The 17,747-nt window shown below is 47.5% G+C and overlaps 1 protein-coding gene across 3 annotated transcripts in view; it reads right to left on the bottom strand.

Moving 5' to 3' along the window:
* LAS1L (LAS1 like ribosome biogenesis factor) overlaps window positions 1-17,747 on the bottom strand; it is a 948,139-nt gene that overhangs the window by 569,196 nt on the left and 361,196 nt on the right. For all 3 annotated transcript variants that reach the window (XM_069612531.1, XM_069612530.1, XM_069612532.1), the window contains exon 7: window positions 3,822-3,931. In XM_069612531.1, the coding sequence (XP_069468632.1) occupies window positions 3,822-3,931 (110 nt within the window). The remainder of the gene's footprint in view (window positions 1-3,821; window positions 3,932-17,747) is intronic.

The raw sequence follows: 17,747 nt of genomic DNA, 5'->3' as shown, positions 1-17,747 counted from the left end.
CCTGCAGCGTGAGTCAGGCCAGAGGGGATGATAGAGAGTGAGAGAGAGTTGCAGAAGTCGCAAAAGAGTCCAGAAGGACTGGAAGCATCCAGGTGGATATTGAAGTCTCCAGGAAGAAGGAGTTGAGTGGTCGAGACCAGGAGGAGAGAGGGGAGGTCCACCCACTCGGAGGAAGGAGTAGATCTGACCAGGTGGCCGATAGATGGTAGCCACAGTAAGGGAATGGGGAGAGAGAAAAAGAAAGAGAGAGAAAGAGAAAGAGCAGACGAGGCATTCAAAAAGAAGTAGTCCTGCGTAGGAATGACAGAGGCAGGAATCCACTCAGGGAAGATCAGGGCTACACCCCCTACAGAACGATTGGACCTGGGAGCAGAGGGGATCTTGTAGCCATCAGGGAGGAGAGTGTCAAAGCTTGTGACAGAGCTGGACGTGAACCATGTCCCAAAACTTTGGGACTAAACTCACTTTGCATCCCTTTCATTCTGCATCACATGCGCCTCGTTCTTTCTTTCAATATTTTGTTTCAGTTATCTCTCTACCCAATCGCTATCCTGTGGTGGTGAATGAAAATAATAGAGTAAGAGAAAGAGAAAAGGTAGTAGCTGAGAAAAATGGGACAGAGAAGGCAGAATGATCGAGAGAAAAAACAGAGTGATTCAAAGGGAGTGTATTTGGAAAGGGTGGGCTGATTGTGTTGGCCTACTGCCCTCACTTTTGTTTAGGGAACAAACCTACGATTCTATTCTCCGAGGCACTGGGAAATAAAGCCGCCAGGCAGGAGAAGCAAATGGGATGAGAGAACCTATGGCTGTCAAAAGAATTAGCCAAGTACTGAAAGCTATAAAAGCCTGTTAAGATACATATATGCCAAGTTCTAAAATGTAAAATGTATGAGGACTTTAAGAGAAAAAAAAAAAAGATGGCCAAGTTGGGGAATAGAACCTGAAAATATGCTGGAGGAATGGGGCGGAGAGGCAAGATTGTACAACTTTTTCTAGAGAACCTCAACAGACTTGGAATTATGCAGCTATTCCGGCTTGCTTGTGGACTCACTGGTAGCATCAAAGTCTTAAAGTAAGTTCTTTAGAGGGCACCTTTGCAACGGTAATTTCTAAAACACCATAGCACGGTCTTTTAGAAAACTAATCTGTGTCTTGAAAATTACAAAACCCAAGGAAAATGGTGAAACATGGCTGACACAGAGGGTCTTGAAAAAACGTAATGTCATTATTAAAAGGAAAAAAAAATGTTGCTCAATATATTATGTTGATGCAGCATCAAAACCAAAGCTCCCACTCCCACTATGGTTGTTGTTGAAAAATCTTAACCAAATTACTATTGGTGACTGCTATCTAAATTGATGGGATGTATAACATCAGTGTATTCTGCTAAAATGTGCATAAACAGAAGTTTATGCACTTATTAGCATAAGATAGTGTGGTACATTATTGAGAAAAGTATTAAAAAAGACTTTGGCTTGGAGTGCTATAGAAACAGATCGGACGGAAAACTCATGATACTAACAGCAAGTAACAACATGTTAGTACTGAAATGACAGCTTTCCACAGCAGGAAACAATCCTAAATGTTCCTACCTTGTTGAAATCGAGCATTTAATGGTCACCCCTCATGGTGAGACAAATATAGGGTCACCAGACAAGTTCAAAGTGCACTTCCTTATCTTGGAGAAAGCATACCTTTTCCCTACACTCAGCACATGAATTTTAAAATCGGTCTAAATCAAAATGTAATAATATACAAAATAATTTAATCAACGACAAATGCATGCTAAACAGAACAATGTACAATATCAGACATCATAAGAACACTGATAGCTCATTTAAAAACAAATGCACGGCCCACCTTGTGCCTTCCTGATTGCCACTCTTTTTCACCACTTAAGGAGCCCTGCAGCCTCTTTTCCTTTGCAGATGGGGAACAGGTGCAAGTGGATATAGGTCACCTGGCCTAAGCACCGCCCACTTTCTTAGCCCTACCTCTTCCTTCCTGCTCTTAACTCTTTGATCAAGGGCGTCTCTCTCCTGGGCATCCGAAGTGAAGGGCAGAAAAAAAAGGGCAATTCCTGTTTGGACCGGTTCGAGCCCAGGGCCCAACTCCCTGGTCAGACAGCAGGTAAGTATGCACCAACATGTGTTTGCTCCCTCTGTCCCCACAGGCCCTCCCCCCCGCACCCCTTCTGGTGATGTTCCCTTGTGCCCCCCTCACCCTTCTCGCACACAGTTGTTGTCTGTTTTGCTCGATTCTTCTACCGTGCTCCCCCCCCACCTCACCTCCAGCCTATTTCTGCAGGAGTCTGTCCTGATACATTCTGGTTTCACCATCACGGTCTTGTGGCCAATGCTGGATTTGACTTTCATGGACTTCATTGATTCACGGTGCGTCACCCTTTCTCAACTCTCATGCTGGACTTCCTTTGCATTGTGTACTCATGGTGGCCCTGAATCATGCTGTTCACATCTTCATCTTGTATCCTGGCTTGCAACATTATGTGTTCCTACTGACTTCTGCAATTTTATTCGCTCTCCCGTCTTGCTTCTCCACTCTTTTTGACTGCTTACTCTGCTCTCTCCTCCTCACCCTTTCCTATATCCTTACCTTACTTTCTTCTATGCACTTTCTCCATCGGAATTGTCCCTGGACCTAGTATGATAGTAACCTTGTCTGTCTCCTACCCCTCCCCTTACTGTCGAACCCCCTCTCCCTCCTCCAGCACTATTTGAAATGTTGTCAGGCCTAGTACGATAGTCGCTTGTTATGCTCCTCCCCTCCCTTTCTGCACCCCTCTCCCTCGCCTTTTGTTTTTCTCCGGCTCTACCAGAAATGTTGTCAGGCCTATCACAGTAGTCGCCTGTCTGTTTCCATTTCCTTCCCACTCTCCCCCCTCCCTTCCTCATCTATGTCTTAGCTCTTGCACTATCTGAAATGGTGTCAGGCCGAGTACGATTGTTAATTTCATATCCTTACTGTTCATGGCCTCTAAGAATGTGTTTGCATTTTCCCTTGTTCCCTCCCTTGCCTTGAAGCGCTTTGAAACACATTGTGTATAGGCGCTATGTAAATAAACTATCATATCATATAATCAAATACAAGTTGCATTCAAGTGATCACCAATTGTTGCACGTCTGCGCGGTGTCCTGCATGCAGTTTCTAACATTTGCAAGGTTGGGTGCAAAACTAACGGGTAAATAAAAAGACAATCCCTTTTATTCTTCAGTTTTATGTTCTTTTTTGCAAAAACATAACTGCAGCCTGTATATTGGGCTTTGCAGGTGGAGTTCAGCATGTGCTCATTTGAGGCAGAGTGCATGAACATTTCAAGTGCTCAGACGAGAATGAGGGGGCACAGCAGCAGTAATAGCTCTGCTTCATCTCCCTCGTCAACCTTGCGTCAGCAGGAAATTGGGATGGAGTGAAAAATAGAGGCATAAAAGCAATACATCTTGCTTTTACGACCGCCTTTCCTACAACGCACAACCTGAAATGATCTAAGTAACCAGATTAGTTACGGTGGAGACTGAAATTGCTTGCAATTCATTGATACAGATGGCAAAAAAGTTGAATCGGGTCTGCGCCCAAAGAAGAATCATAGCATGGAGGAAAATGGAAAAATCCTACTGGTGGGAGTGATAACACAAAATTCCTGTAAATATCTGAGGGAGGGATAAGGAGAACACAAAACTTCTGCTACCCATTGGCAACTGGTTCACTCAATTACTGAAATTGTAAACCCATAACAAGGTTTATGCAACATGCACTTTCTAAATATACACAGAAATGTATAGTTGGTACGAGCAAGCATACCAGTTTTCCTTGATTAGATCCTTCACCTGAGCTATGATCCACTCGACTTCAGAGGAAGGACAATTCCAGAGTTTCTTTGCTTTGGAGACTAGCTGAACTTCTTCAAGGACCTGCACAAGAGGAAATGTAAATTATAATTAGAGTGTGCCATGACCCGAAAGCTCTGGTTGACATCAATCTAATCCATCTACTGCAAGTGAAGGTTTCTTTTTATTACGAAACAGACTACCACCTCCAACATATCCTGGCAAAAGTTGAAATATAGGCCTAACATTGTGCAATTGGCACAGGAGAAGCTTAAGCAGATGAGGAACAGTATTACTTAATATGTTCTGGACAAAGTTATCATAGTGTAGAGTAGTCTAAAGCATGTGAAGTGTTCCATTTCAAGATTAACTGTTGAATTTCCAAATGATCAACATTCAGAAGCCAATGCTGCCTTCCCTTCACCCCCTTCTGCCTCACTCAGAACATTCATATTGTTACTGTATTGGTCTCCAGCATATAAAGAGACCAATTTGCAGCATATTTGAAATAGCAGTCAAAAGATTTATATCCCTTTAGGTTTGGTGGCATTTCAGAGAATGGGTGTATGTGGATTAGGAAGTCATAGAAAGATGCAACACAAGACAGTTCATCGATTTTTTGTTTTATAATGCATTAACCCACAGAGTGTCGCTTCAAAACGCCTGGGATAAACCAAACAGGAATTCAATTACAATACAGAAGTGTAACATATATACAAAGAATAGAAAGCATGGGAGAAGGTTACACACCCAAATAGTCTGCTTGGTTACAGACAGTTACATATCTGAGCCAACAGTTGGGTTACATAACGTGGGTGAAGCTTTTGCTAAGTGTCAAGTCTAGTAATACAGGTCACGCAACCGACACACCTTACTTGCTTCTTCACAGTTACACTGCCACGGTTTCAGCTTCACAGTGGTATTTGGATTTATCTCTTTTTCAATACTTGTTTGGCCACCATTAATTTGTTATACTTTCAAATATTCGGGTTGTGTGCCATCTCAAATTGAATTCATAGAAAATAAAGAGAAAGCATTCCAATTGCTTGCTACATCCAAGGTTTAGGGGCAGGGGTCCTTGTGTCCGGTGTGTGTTGCCCGATTGAAATCCTTATGGTCTTCCGGACCTGGATATATATTATACGGCAGCACAGTTGAGGCTATTGGTGCCGCACCCGAGGTTGGACTCTCAGAAGCAATGAGCATTCTTAGAAAAGGAGTATGTTACGTACCTGTAACTCCTGTTCTCCAGCATTGGATCTTTAATGGATTCACATGCTTTGAATATTCCCCGCCGACAGGCTGAGAATCCTTGGTAACCTTACTATTATAGTTTATAATAAAGCGTTTTAAACTTGTTTTAGTAGTCTATCCAAGTTTTTTTGTGTGCATTCTGTCCTAACCAATGCAACGTCTAGTATCTAGGCACACCCAGGAGGCCATCTTCAGATTCTAACCCCATAGAGATGAGAGTCAGTGCAGAGTAGCCTTGCTTCCCACAGGGTGTTTGGTGGGCGCATGTGAATCCATGAAAGATGCCAATGCTGGAGAACATAAGTTACCGGTAAGCAACATACTCCTTCTCCAGCATTGGATCTTTCATGGACGCACATGCTTTGAATAGAGTACACAGCAGTTCACATTTCTTCATAGGAAGTGGTAAGGGAGAAAGGCATACCTTTCAATCTCATAGACCCAGGTTTCCTCACATAATACATGTTGGTCATGTTGTCTGTGACATTCTGACAACCATGTTCCAGAGTACTTGTTGGAAGGAGTGAAGTGCACGTGATACCGCCTTCAGCTCCAGGACGTTGATATGGAGTTTTGTTTCTTCATGGTGCCAAGGAGTTGCATGCATGTTCTGACTGATACTTTGGCGCCTGGGTAGAATTTTGCTACCAGACGCGGTACTGTTTGTGTCCTCTCTGCAGAGGTACGCACTCACCCCTCGGTGGTGTTGAACTGGGCTCCTAGGAACACCAATGTGTTTGATGGCTCGAAGCAGGGTTGGTCTGTATATTGCGAAGCCGAGGCGCGAGAGGGTGTTGGACACCTGTTGGATTGAGGTGTTCGCTGCTGTTTGTGATGGTGCTCGTATTAACCAATTGGCGGTCGAGGTAAGGGTACATGTGGTAATCCCCCCCAACCCCTGCCTTAGCAAGGCAGCCACCGTCGCTAGGCATTTGGTGAATGTCCTGGGTGCTGAGCGCAATCCGAATGGGAGGATCTTTCATTGATAACAGGTTGTTCAAACCTTAGGAACTTCCTGTGTATTTCCCAAATTGGAATGTGGAAATACACATCTTTGAGGTATAGTGATGCAAGAAAAACATTTTCCCTTACCACCTTTAGGACATCGGTCAAGGTGACCATTTTGAACTTCTGTTTGACGTATTGGTTTAGACCTCTTAGGTCTAGGATTGGCCGCCAGGATTTATCTGGTTTTCAGACCACAAAGAACCTAGAATATGTGCCCTTGCCCCTTTCATGTCTTTGGAACTTTTCAATTGCACGTTTTATGAGTAGCTTCTCCTCCTTGCTTCTTAGGATGTTTAAGTGTGGTTGGTGTTGTAAAAGCAGTGGAGTCGGGGGCGGCCTTCCTTGGAACTTATGTGTCCTTTTTTTGGGATATCTATAACCCATCCGTCTGTCTTTAGTTGTTGCCAATGTTGCAGATGGTACTGCAAGTTGCCTCCCACCTGATGGTATTTGAACGTGGGGGGCCCGGGAACGATGGGAGTCAAGACTTGCTTCTGTCGCCTACCCCTCGAGGTAGACGTCTTTCTTCTTGGAGCCAGTTTGTAGTCTTTGTAAGGGCAAGTTCGTCTAGAATCCTGGTAGTAGGTCTGAATAGGAGGACCCTCGTTGGTATGACTTTCCTCCTCGGTTTGTAGCTGTTGAGCAACTCAAGACTCCACGGAATGAGCGAAAAGTGTACCGCACTGTCAGAGTGGTTAATGACCTCACCGGTTATGTGTCTGACTTAATCACTTTTAGCTACTCGTCAATTTTGGGTCCAAAAAGTTGGTCCCCTCAAAAGGCATATCTAGCACCTTGGATTGCACATCTGGTCTGAAATATGTGCATTTTATCCATGCTTGTCTCCGTAAAACGACTCTGGTGCCGATTCGTTTGAACCCTGTTTCTGCTATGTCAACAGCCATGTTGATAGCATGATTCGAAGCGTCTTCCCCTTCTCGTAGAATATCCAAGGCTTTCTTGCATTTTTTCCTCTGGCAAGTGTTCGAACAGTGAAGCCATCCGGTTCCACATCCTGCGGTCATACCTGGAGATTGCCAGAGAATTTGCTGCTTTAACCATAGTGGCTCCTGTGGCCAAAATGTTCTTGCCGAAGGCCTCTTGTTTCCCGCTTTGTTATTTGGGGGCAGTGCGCAATTCTGCCCCTGTGTGTTGGATTTCCTGCTTGCCGCCGCCAACACTACTGAGTCGGGGGTTGGTTGAGACATTAGGCATTTTGGGGACACGTCTGGTTCTCTGAAATTATTTCCCAAGCAGCCTTTCAACGCTGGCTCCGAGAAGGGTCTTTTCATGAGCAACACGCCCTCCTCCCATACATGATCTAGAATGGGAGTGGATATCAACAATCCTTTTTCTGTTCGGAGGGAACCACACATGCCTTTTGCACTGTATTGTGAAAAGCGCTTTTTCCGTCCGGTGGCGACTGTCAAGACGGATCTTCAGACCCCTGGTCTAGGCCCATGTCCGTGTCTTCCCAGTGGTTTAATTGTGGAGATTGGGAGTTAGTACTATTTGTTTCCCTATTATCACCGTCATGGTCTGTGATGGAAGAGTGGTCCCTATATGGCGAGTGTATTTGCCTTGGGGAAGAGCATGGTCTTCTCACAGGGATAAACGAAGAACATGAGCGGGCACCGCTGATTTACTTTACTTTCGTATGATAGCTTGTAGCTTTCCTTGTGTGATTAATGGCGAACCCAAGTGACCCAGTGTACACTACACTGGAAAAATACAGAACAGAAAAATGTGTCTGATGAAAAGCTTTCATCAGACCTTGGGTCGCCAATGCTGTAGTAAAAACTACTGAAACGTATTTCACTCTTTCATATGATGCTTAATGGAACAAATGATACTCACTCTGCTTAGCTGTCGATGCCCCATAGGCAATTCCTTAAGTGAGCTTGTACGCCCATTTGTACTCTTAGCATAACCAACCTCTTGTTCTTGTGGGTTCTCCCTGCCAGGCTTTCGGAACATCCAAGGGGGACCCGGTATCTCCTCTGGCACTTGTCCGTGTACATGACCAGCTGTTGGTCTATTATCTAGCTGCTGGAGTAGCGACTGCAGCGTGGCCATAATCTTCAGCGATAAAGACTGCAGGTTAAGTAGAGGTTCTGCAGGCTGGGGTAGGTCAATGGGCATCAGTAACTCTGGCTCTGTAGGTCCTGGTGACTACCGTTATCCCTGGGGATCTCGGGGGGGGGGTGGGAGGGGCTCACGTGGAGAGTACTGTTCCTCGACTGAATAATGTGGTCAGTACCCCTGTTCAAATTCTTATGGTGTTCCAATATTTGATGCGGTAGTATTGAGGAGAATGGAGACAGGGATGGGTCCCTGTACCCAGGTATTATGGGCTGGTCATCCATTGTCTTGGGTGGCTGTAAGGGTTTGAGTGGCTGTTCAACTATTGTCCCTTCTGTCATTACAGAGTCTTCAACAGCCTCCTGTGCCCTTTTATCTGGATTTAATGGTCGTTTACCACTGGATTTGTGCTTGTGTTCTTTTGGCTGCGATTTTTCAAATTTTTCTGCAGTTGCAATACCTTTTTGTGTGTGTCGATGAGGCAGTTTTTGTATCCTTTTTCATTGTCTCGGCCATCGACGATGGTATTGCCATTCCAGATTGTAATGTGTTGGAGACTTACCATGCACCGGTAACGTCACAGTGGTCGTTGTCATGTTCTTCGTGGACAGGATCATCTTCACGGACAGGATCATTGTCTTGGTAGTACCTTGTTTTCCTGTCGACAATAGTTTTTGGACCACAGTGGAGATGGCAGTGCTTGTCGACGAAGGTCTCGATTTCATAGACGATGAGGGTTCGGGACCCTTTGCGTTGCCCGTCGACATGGTTTTTGTCCGTGGAGTTGCGGTCATCAGTTGGATGGATTGATTTGATCAATTTACCCTCCTTTTTTAAAGACGAAGACGACATATTTCTTCTGACCTAGACCTCTTGAAAGATTTGGCCCTGTCTGCCCTGTCATTCACCACACCTTCGAGTATTCTGCCTCTGAAGGGCGGTACACCTTCCTTCATTTAGCCATAGGGCCAGTCTCCTCTTCCTGTCCAAGAGTTTTTGTGCTAAAAGTTGCACAAATCTTGCAGCCTTCTTGAATGTGATTGGGTAGAGACAATAATGCATTCAGCATGCCTATCCCCCTCAAACAAATTTTTAATGCCACATGACTGGCAAGCCTTGAAGAGGGCTTTCCGTTCTGTTCTTCCTTTATAAAAAAGACAAGTAACTTATTTGTGTACAGATGTTGAAGTTTTTGGAAATGTGTAGGTTTTCTTGAAGTATTTCAAATAGCTGGCCATGACAAAAAAAGCCTCGAGAACTCTTCAGCACGATGTATGGTTAGAATTCAGAGGCGGGTTAGTGAGCATAGTACCTTCGCAGTGTTATGGGGCATTTGGAGACCCATGTGTGATGCTAGAAATGCATTGGAGGGACAGGGCCTCCATGTCCTTGGCCTGTACAACTCTTCCTCTTTTTGGTTGTGGTGAACAGACCCTTGGGATACCCTTATGGCACCCATGGGTAGGGGTACAACCCTGTACCCTTAGGGTATGTTTTGGGGCAACTGTGCCCGCAGAGCAGGGTATGGGTTGGTGGCAGCTCCATGCTGAATATGACAGATGCTCCTAGTATCCTTGATTTTGGGATACCCAGGCCCTGCCATTGGAATCCGTTGATTCCTGATAGGAGGCAAGATGGTCCCTGTAGCCTCTTGCTTTCTATTGCCTGTTACCTTGTTTTCCCAAGTCCTGGGAAGCCCTGACTTTGTCCCTTCCCCTGACTGGCTGTTGGGTGGAAGTTCCATATATGGTATTGTGGGGAAGTCCAGGCCAGACTGGCTGAAGCCTTCCCAGTGACTGCATGTTGTGGGTACGCCCTTGGGGTGGGACCTGGGTGAATGGAGTGTGTGACCAATATACATTTCACGTTATGGGTGTCTAGTTTCTGGTGTGTGACACAATGACTGAGACAGCCCTGCCCGTAACTAGTATGAATGCAATGTAGAGTGCTGAATGGATGGGTACTTGTCCCAATATACATTCCTTGTTGCGAGTGTCTGGAAGGGAGAGAATGGCCCGAATGCACTGTGAGCCCGATGGGCTGCCTGCCTGGCTGAATGCCCTTCTGAATGATCGGTTACCCGAGTGAATGAAAGACCAAACAGTATATCTGGGGACTGCTCACTGATGGAAATTGTTCAGAGGCTGAAGTCGAAACTTGATGCTTAGTCTCAAAGCCGAGCCGGAAGAAGGTTAACTGCGGTTTTCCTTCGACGCAATCTGAAAGCTGCCGTGCCTTCAAGGAACTCATCCAAGAGAGGACCTGGCTAGAAGACCTCTTGCCGAGCTACGAGGGACCATCATGCACCAGCTCATCTTCACCAAAGCTCCCTGGAAGTCAGTCCTCGAAAGGCTGCCGACCAGGGACGTGGACCGCCAAGACTTCTGAAGAGAAGCACCCAGACATCAAGGCCCCGTCGAAGTCCATTGCCGTCGACCAGGGTTCGGAGGACCGCCTTAACTGCTGAAAGCCCATCGAAGCCGTGTTGCCCAGAAGCAGGGACAGCTTGACGCCGGGCTGCTTACGACTGGAGCCACAACGCTCCAGTGTCTAAGAACACCTTGAATCAAGGTTGTCACCGCCGACCGTTTTGTCCTGCCGGAGAAAGACCAGGTCGCTGACGAACCGAGGAGAATCCGCCGGTGGGTTTTACGCCACCCAAAGTCCTCAAAGACGCTGATGAAGATCCGAAAGCCAGCCGTGGTTGAGTCCTGATCGGTGACGCCAAACGCTGACGACCCAACACCCTTGATGGGCCTACGTTCTTCTTTGACTCTTTGCAGCAACAAACTATCGCCGTCAAAGTGAACCGCATGCCTCATCTTCGCAGGGCGTCCACGACCTATCATGGACGAGCACCAGCAGGACCGAAGCCGCTGTCTCGATGTCATCCTTCACCTTTTCTTGAGGGATCTCGACGATCCGTGGCTCCTGCCTCAAAAGGGAGTTCACTCAAGGAGGATCCGTCAATGACCCGACTTCAAACTCTGCAAAACCAGGTACATTGGGGTAGTAGAACCTTTTTAGAGGGAACCAAGACTATATTGAACAATGTATGGACTGGGCTTGGTAAATTGCATTATTTACAGGTTGCCCAGGTAGGTGGGGGGCTCATCACACAGAACTGTGCCTGGCGGTAGGAGCCCGATGTTCTGCCAATGGTTTAACCATTTATTTTCTTTCCAAACTCTATGGTTGATACCTATTGCTATTGATTTGTATGCCATTTGAAACTGTCTGCAGTTGATGCATTTTAATGGAATCAAAGAGTAAGGGAATAGTTTCTTACCTGTAACTCCATTTCTCCAGCATTGGTATCTTTCATGGATTCACATGCTTAGAATATTCCCCGTCGTCAGACTGGGACCCCTCGGTACACATATATAGCCTTTTCCTATAGGAAAACTTCAACACTTTTGTGTCCTATCTACGTCCTTTTAGGGCCCGCCTACGCATGCTCCGTAGGCCGCCACGGTATAAGAGGCCCGCCCCTGCGGCTCCCCTTCAGATTTCAGCCCCTCCAAAGTAGGAAGGGTCAAATCTATCAAGTATATACATTGCATTCCGGGGAGGCTGGCGGGCGCATGTGAATCCATGAAAGATACCAATGCTGGAGAAATGGAGTTACAGGTAAGAAACTATTCCCTTACTCTTTGATTCCATTAAAATGCATCAACTGCAGACAGTTTCAAATGGTAAGAAACTATTCCCTTCTCCAGCATTGGACCTTTCATGGATTCACATGCTTAGAATAGATTGTATAGCAGTAAACCTGAAGACGGCGGTGAGAATGTAATGCAATATACCCTCACCACAATACACAATGCATAGGTACAACAGAAATAAGTTTACCCATATAACTGTACCTCCATAAAGCATACGGTCACCAACAGGTAGAAAAAACTCTCTACAGTGTAGAGCTTACCTTATTGAAACAGATGGCGCAGGACTGCTCTTCGCATCTGCACCTCGTCCGCATGCTGCCTGGCAAGGCAGTAGTGGCGGGTAAACGTGTGGGGCACTGACGATGCCACAGCCTGGCATATGTCCGTTAGCGGAATTCCTGCCCATAGTGCTGCTGAGGAGGCCGTTGATCTTGTAGAATGGGCTCTAGGATGCCCTTGCAGCGGCCTTCCGGCCTTGGAGTGGCAGAACGCAATCGTCAACGAGACCCATCGAGCCAATCCTTGCTTAGAAATTGCTTTTCCTCTCGTCGACGGACCATACGCGATGAACAGTTGTCGAGTAGACCCGAGTTCTTGTGTACGATGTAGGTAACATTTTAGGGCCCTCTTAACGTCCAAGGTATGAAGAGCTTTTTCTGCTGCCGATGATGGGGTTGCAAAGAAAGTAGGGAGAACAATGGACGAGTGTTTGTGATACACTGTAGGAACTTTCGGGATGAAAGTAGGATTAGTTGCCAGAACCACCCTGTCTTTAAAGAATCTTAGGTATGGAGGGTCTACGACCAACGCTTGCAGTTCCGAGATTCTCCTAGCTGACGTGATAGCAACTAAGAATGCCAGCTTCCACGATATGAATTTCATGTCCGACGTGGCCATAGGCTCAAAGGGTGGTTTCATCAAGCCTGCCAACACTATGTTGAGACTCCATGTTGGTGGGAAACGTTTTACTGGGGGAAAAGTTCGAAATAAGCCCCTCATGAAGTGTTTCACATGCCTGTCGCTGAATAGGGGAGACGACCGTCTCTTCCTCGTGAACCTAGAGATGGCCACCAGGTGCACCTTTATCGATGTGAAAGATAAACCCCCCTCTGCCAAGTGAAGCAGGTAAGGTAGAACTTGCTCCGGAGTCACCTTCAACGGATGTAGACCTTGTTGTCCTCGACACCATTCACAGAACCTTCACCACTTATAGGTGTACGATTTGTTGGTAGAAGGGGCCCGAGCCGCTTGCAGAATTTTCTGACAATCCTCCGAAACGTCTAAGGTACCAAATTCCGAAAAGTCAGGAGCCAGGCTGTGAGGTTGAGGCTGTCCGGGTCGTGATGTCACACCGTACCTTTGTCTCGGGACAGTAGGTTCGGGACTCTTGGAAACGCTATTGGATGTTCCAGCGACAGGTGAAGCAGGTCGGAAAACCATGGTTGCCGCAGCCAATATGGTGCCACTAGAATTACCCAGCAACTGTACCTGCATATCCACTGCGTATGAGTGGAAACGGAGGAAAAGCATAAAGGAACTTGTCCGTCCATGGGAAGGAGAATGCCTCCCCCATGGAACCCTCCTGAGGCCATCTGCTTGCGAATTGTTCGCATTTCTCGTTTTCCTTCGTTGCGAAAAGGTCCAGTGGGGGGTGACCCCATTTCTCGAACACTTTCGTCAGCTGAACTGTGTCCAATTCCCATTCGTGTATCTGGGTCATCCTTCTGCTGAGGGAATCTGCTTGCGAATTCCTCACTCCCGGGAGATGGTGAGCCACGATGGAAATCTCGCGCTTTAATGCCCAATGCCATACTTTCTGGGCCACCATGGAAAGAGTCCTGGATCGCGTCCCTCCTTGTTTTCTCAAATAAAACATGGCCGTCGTATTGTCCGTCAGCACTCGTACTCTCGATCCCTTGATGTGTGGTAGGAACGCCTTCAAGGCCCATCGCACTGCTCTGAGCTCTAACACGTTGATGTGTAGGAGTGACTCCATTTGAGACCAACGACCTTCCATTTGAAGAGTGCCCATGTGAGCTCCCCATCCAGTTAGAGATGCATCCGTGACTATGGTTCGCTGGAACTCCGGTTCCTGTAGGGGTACACCGTTGTTCAGATTGTGGAAACTCTGCCACCACTGAAGGGTCTGAAGCAGTTTGTCGTCGTCGATTATCTTGTCTGACCACGATCCTTGGGCCTGTGTCCACCGGTCCGCGAGGAACTCCTGAACTGGACTCATGAATAGGCGACAGTTTGCCACCAGATGGATGCAGAATGCCATGGCCCCTGGGACCGAAACGTATTTTCTCACTGAGAGCATGGTGTTTCGTCGTAGTCGGCTTGCCAGATGATTTAGTTTTGAGGTTCTGTCGAGGGAAGGCTTCACCAGCCCCGACTGGGTCTCGAACTGTGCCCCCAGGAACACCAACGTTCTCGATGGCTGCAGAGAGGATTTTTCGAAGTTTATGGCAAATCCCAGCTGTTGTAGAAGCTGCATGGTGGCTTGCAAACTTGTGTTGGTCGACGCTGGGGAGGATCCCCTTACCAGCCAGTCGTCGAGGTATGGGTATACATGGGGGCCTTGCCTCCTTAGCCAGGCCGCTACTGGGGCCAGGCATTTCGTGAATGTTCTGGGGGAGGTTTTCAGCCCAAAGGGAAGAACCGTGAACTGGTAGTGAGTCCACCTCATCACAAACCTCAGGAACTTCCTGGGTTTCCGACACATTGGAATATGGAAGTACGCGTCCTGCAAATCCAGGGACGCTAGAAAATCCCCTTCTTGAACGGCTCAGATCACTTCTTGCAGCGTGAGCATTTTGAATTTTAGGCTCTTTAACGACTTGTTGAGATCGCGTAAGTCTAGAATGGGACGCCATTTTCCGTTCGGCTTTTTTACGACGAAGTATCTTGAGTAGACTCCTTGACCTTTCTCGATGTTGGAACTAATTCTATCACGCCCTTTGCTAACATGAGTGTTACCTCTTGTTGCAGTACCCTCAGATGGGAATGAGCGGTGTACGCAGGTGGAATGTGCGGAGGGCTGTGCTTGAATTGTAGAGAATGCCCGTTCCTTATTGTGTCCAGCACCCATTGATCTGTCGTTATTCGTTCCCATTCGTCGACATAGGCTGATACTCTTCCCCCCAGAACGGTGTGTTGCTCGTCATTGCTGATCTTTATTTTGCTTTTCTCTCGACGACGACGGGTAGAATGGTCTCTTCCTGGAAGTCTGGAAGTTCCGGCGTCGGTTTGCAGTTTGGGAAGCACGCCTGTATCCTTGGGAGGGGTAAGCCAACCTACCAAAGGATCTGTCTCCTGACACAGAGAATCTGGAATTCCCTGAAGCCCCTCTAAAGGGACGAAAAGACTTGTAGCTTCGGCCACTCTGGAGGGCACCCAATGATCGTGCCGTGTCCGAGTCCTCTTTCATTCCCTTTAGGGCCTCATCTACTTTCTCTCCGAATAGGAGGTCTCCCTCAAAGGGCATATCTAATACTTTGTATTGTACCTCTGGTCTGAAGTAGGTACACTTAAGCCATGACTGTCGTCGTCACACGACCCCATTATTGACTTGCTTGAAGCCCGATTCAGCGAGGTCAACCGCGATGTTTATTGCGTGATTGGAGGCTTCCTCACCCTCTCGGACAAGTAACATCGCTGCCTTCCTATGCTCCTCCGGAAGATGATCCAGCAACGGAGCCAGCCTGTGCCACATTTCTCTGTCGTATCTGGCTACAATAGCCAGAGAGTTTGCGGCCTTTATTGTAGTTGCTCCCACGGATAGCACTTTTTTGCTGAAGGCATCCTGACGTCTTGCCTCGTTTTCAGGCGGAGTCTTGCACTTGTGCTGGGCCTTCGCTTTCCTTGCCGCTGCCGCCGACACCACCGATTCAGGCGTTGGTTGGGAGGATAAGCACTTGGGGGTAGACTCTGGAGCCTTACATTTTTTCCTCAAGGCGTCCTTTTACCGCCGGCTCCGAAAAGGGGGGACGCATTGTCTGCAAACCCTCCTTCCACACGTGATCTAGTATGGGTATTGAGAACACTGACCTCCTTCTCTTACCCATGTGGTCGAACAAAAAACAGTCCTTTTTTTGTTCTTCCTGGGACAAACCAAATTCCTTACACGCCTTCTCCATCGTAGAATGGAATGATGCAATATCGTCCGGGGAGGACGGGTGAGCCGGGCTTCTTGGGGTTTCTAACTCCACCTGACTCCCAGGTTGGATCCCTGGAGGGGGATGATAAGATATCCGACATGGCTCCTCTGTCAGACTCTCCGAATCTGGCAGCTCACCTTCCTCTTGGGGTGCTTGTGGTGCTGAGACTGGCGTGCGTAAGTGAGTCGGTGGACGGGACGGGCCCGGCTCATCGACGGGTGACTGTGGCAGGTTTACCTGCGGTAGTCTCTGGTCCAAAGACTGTACTAAAGACTGAAGCGTGGACAGAATCTCTAACGACAAAACAGATGATTGAGAAGAGGGGCAGCCACCGGAATTCCGGATCCCCTCGTCGACGACTTGTCAACAACTCCTAGCCCGAGGTCTGCCAGGCCAGCTATTCTCCTGCTCTCGTCCTCCCCCGAGGACAGCAACACTGCCTGTTCCTCTAGTAAAGTATCCGGAGGGATCGGATCAAAAACCTCAGGCCTCCAGGCTTCCTGAAGAACCTCCGTTGACAAGGCCACCGTCGCAGTCATTGTCGGTGGGACGGTGGATACCACATGCGTCAGTGGTAGGGTGGAGGCCGACGACTGGACCGCCGTCGACGACGGTGGCTTAGCAGGTGGTTTAGGCGGTCCCGCCTTTTCCACACTTGGCCTGCTTTTACTCAACTCGTGGTCGATCTATGGTGATCGCCCGAGGAGGATTTCAGCCTTTCCTTGTCATGCTTTTTTGACGAAGATGACGATTTTTTCGACGAAGATTCTCTAGCTGAATGACTCCGAGATGACTTTTTCCGTCGGTCGAGATTTCTTCGCTGGTGGTTCCGACGACACAGCGCGGTGTGATGTTTTCGCCAATTGTGTGGAGCCTACCTCCGAAGGGGGGTATGCCCCCGCTCCATCATTCAACCATGCCACCAGCCGTCGATTTCGGTCTTTGAGGGTCTTTTGAGAAAACCCTTTGCATATGTCACAGTTATCAGCCGAATGATGAGGGTGGAGACAGTATATACAATCCATATGTCCGTCCCCCTCGTAAACTTTTTTCAAGCCGCACGTCGCGCACGGACGGAACAGCGCCTTTCCTGACATGAAGGAAAAATTCACCTAACTCCAACTCCAAGTCCAAGTACACAACCTTGTACAAAATAGTAAGACGACGCAAGGAGATCCCACTACTTTGGAGACGGTTGAAATCTGAAAGGGAGCCGAGGGGGCGGGCCGCTTATACCGTGACGGCCTACGGAGCATGCGTAGGCGGGCCCTAAAAGGACGTAGATAGGACACAAAAGTGTCGAAGTTTTCCTATAGGAAAAGGCTACATATGTGTACCGAGGGGTCCCAGTCTGACGACGGGGAATATTCTAAGCATGTGAATCCAATGCTGGAGAATTTTGGTACCACATAGACACTGTATATATTTATCATTTTAGAATTGCCCGAGCACATAGTGTGTTATTGTGATTGTGTATATAACTGAAACCTTATTTATATAAAGAACTGTGTTATCACTAACCGTGTGTGGACATTCCTTTGTGGGGGCTTGGGGACTACACTGTACTTAGGAACCAGCCCGCATCACCTCCCGAGAGCTTAAGCCTTGATTGTTCGTCCATAGCTACCGTAATAGAGAATCTTGCTGGGGTGCTCTGTGCTTCGACTCTGTCATATAGAGGGCAGGAGTACAGATAACGCCCCCCCTCCAGTCTTTACACCATGTACGGGG

The sequence above is a fragment of the Ambystoma mexicanum genome, chromosome 5p (genome assembly GCF_040938575.1).
Source record: "Ambystoma mexicanum isolate Mex_15411 chromosome 5p, UKY_AmexF1_1, whole genome shotgun sequence".
Lineage (NCBI taxonomy): Eukaryota > Metazoa > Chordata > Amphibia > Caudata > Ambystomatidae > Ambystoma > Ambystoma mexicanum.
This window is presented reverse-complemented; position numbering and strand designations above follow the sequence as displayed.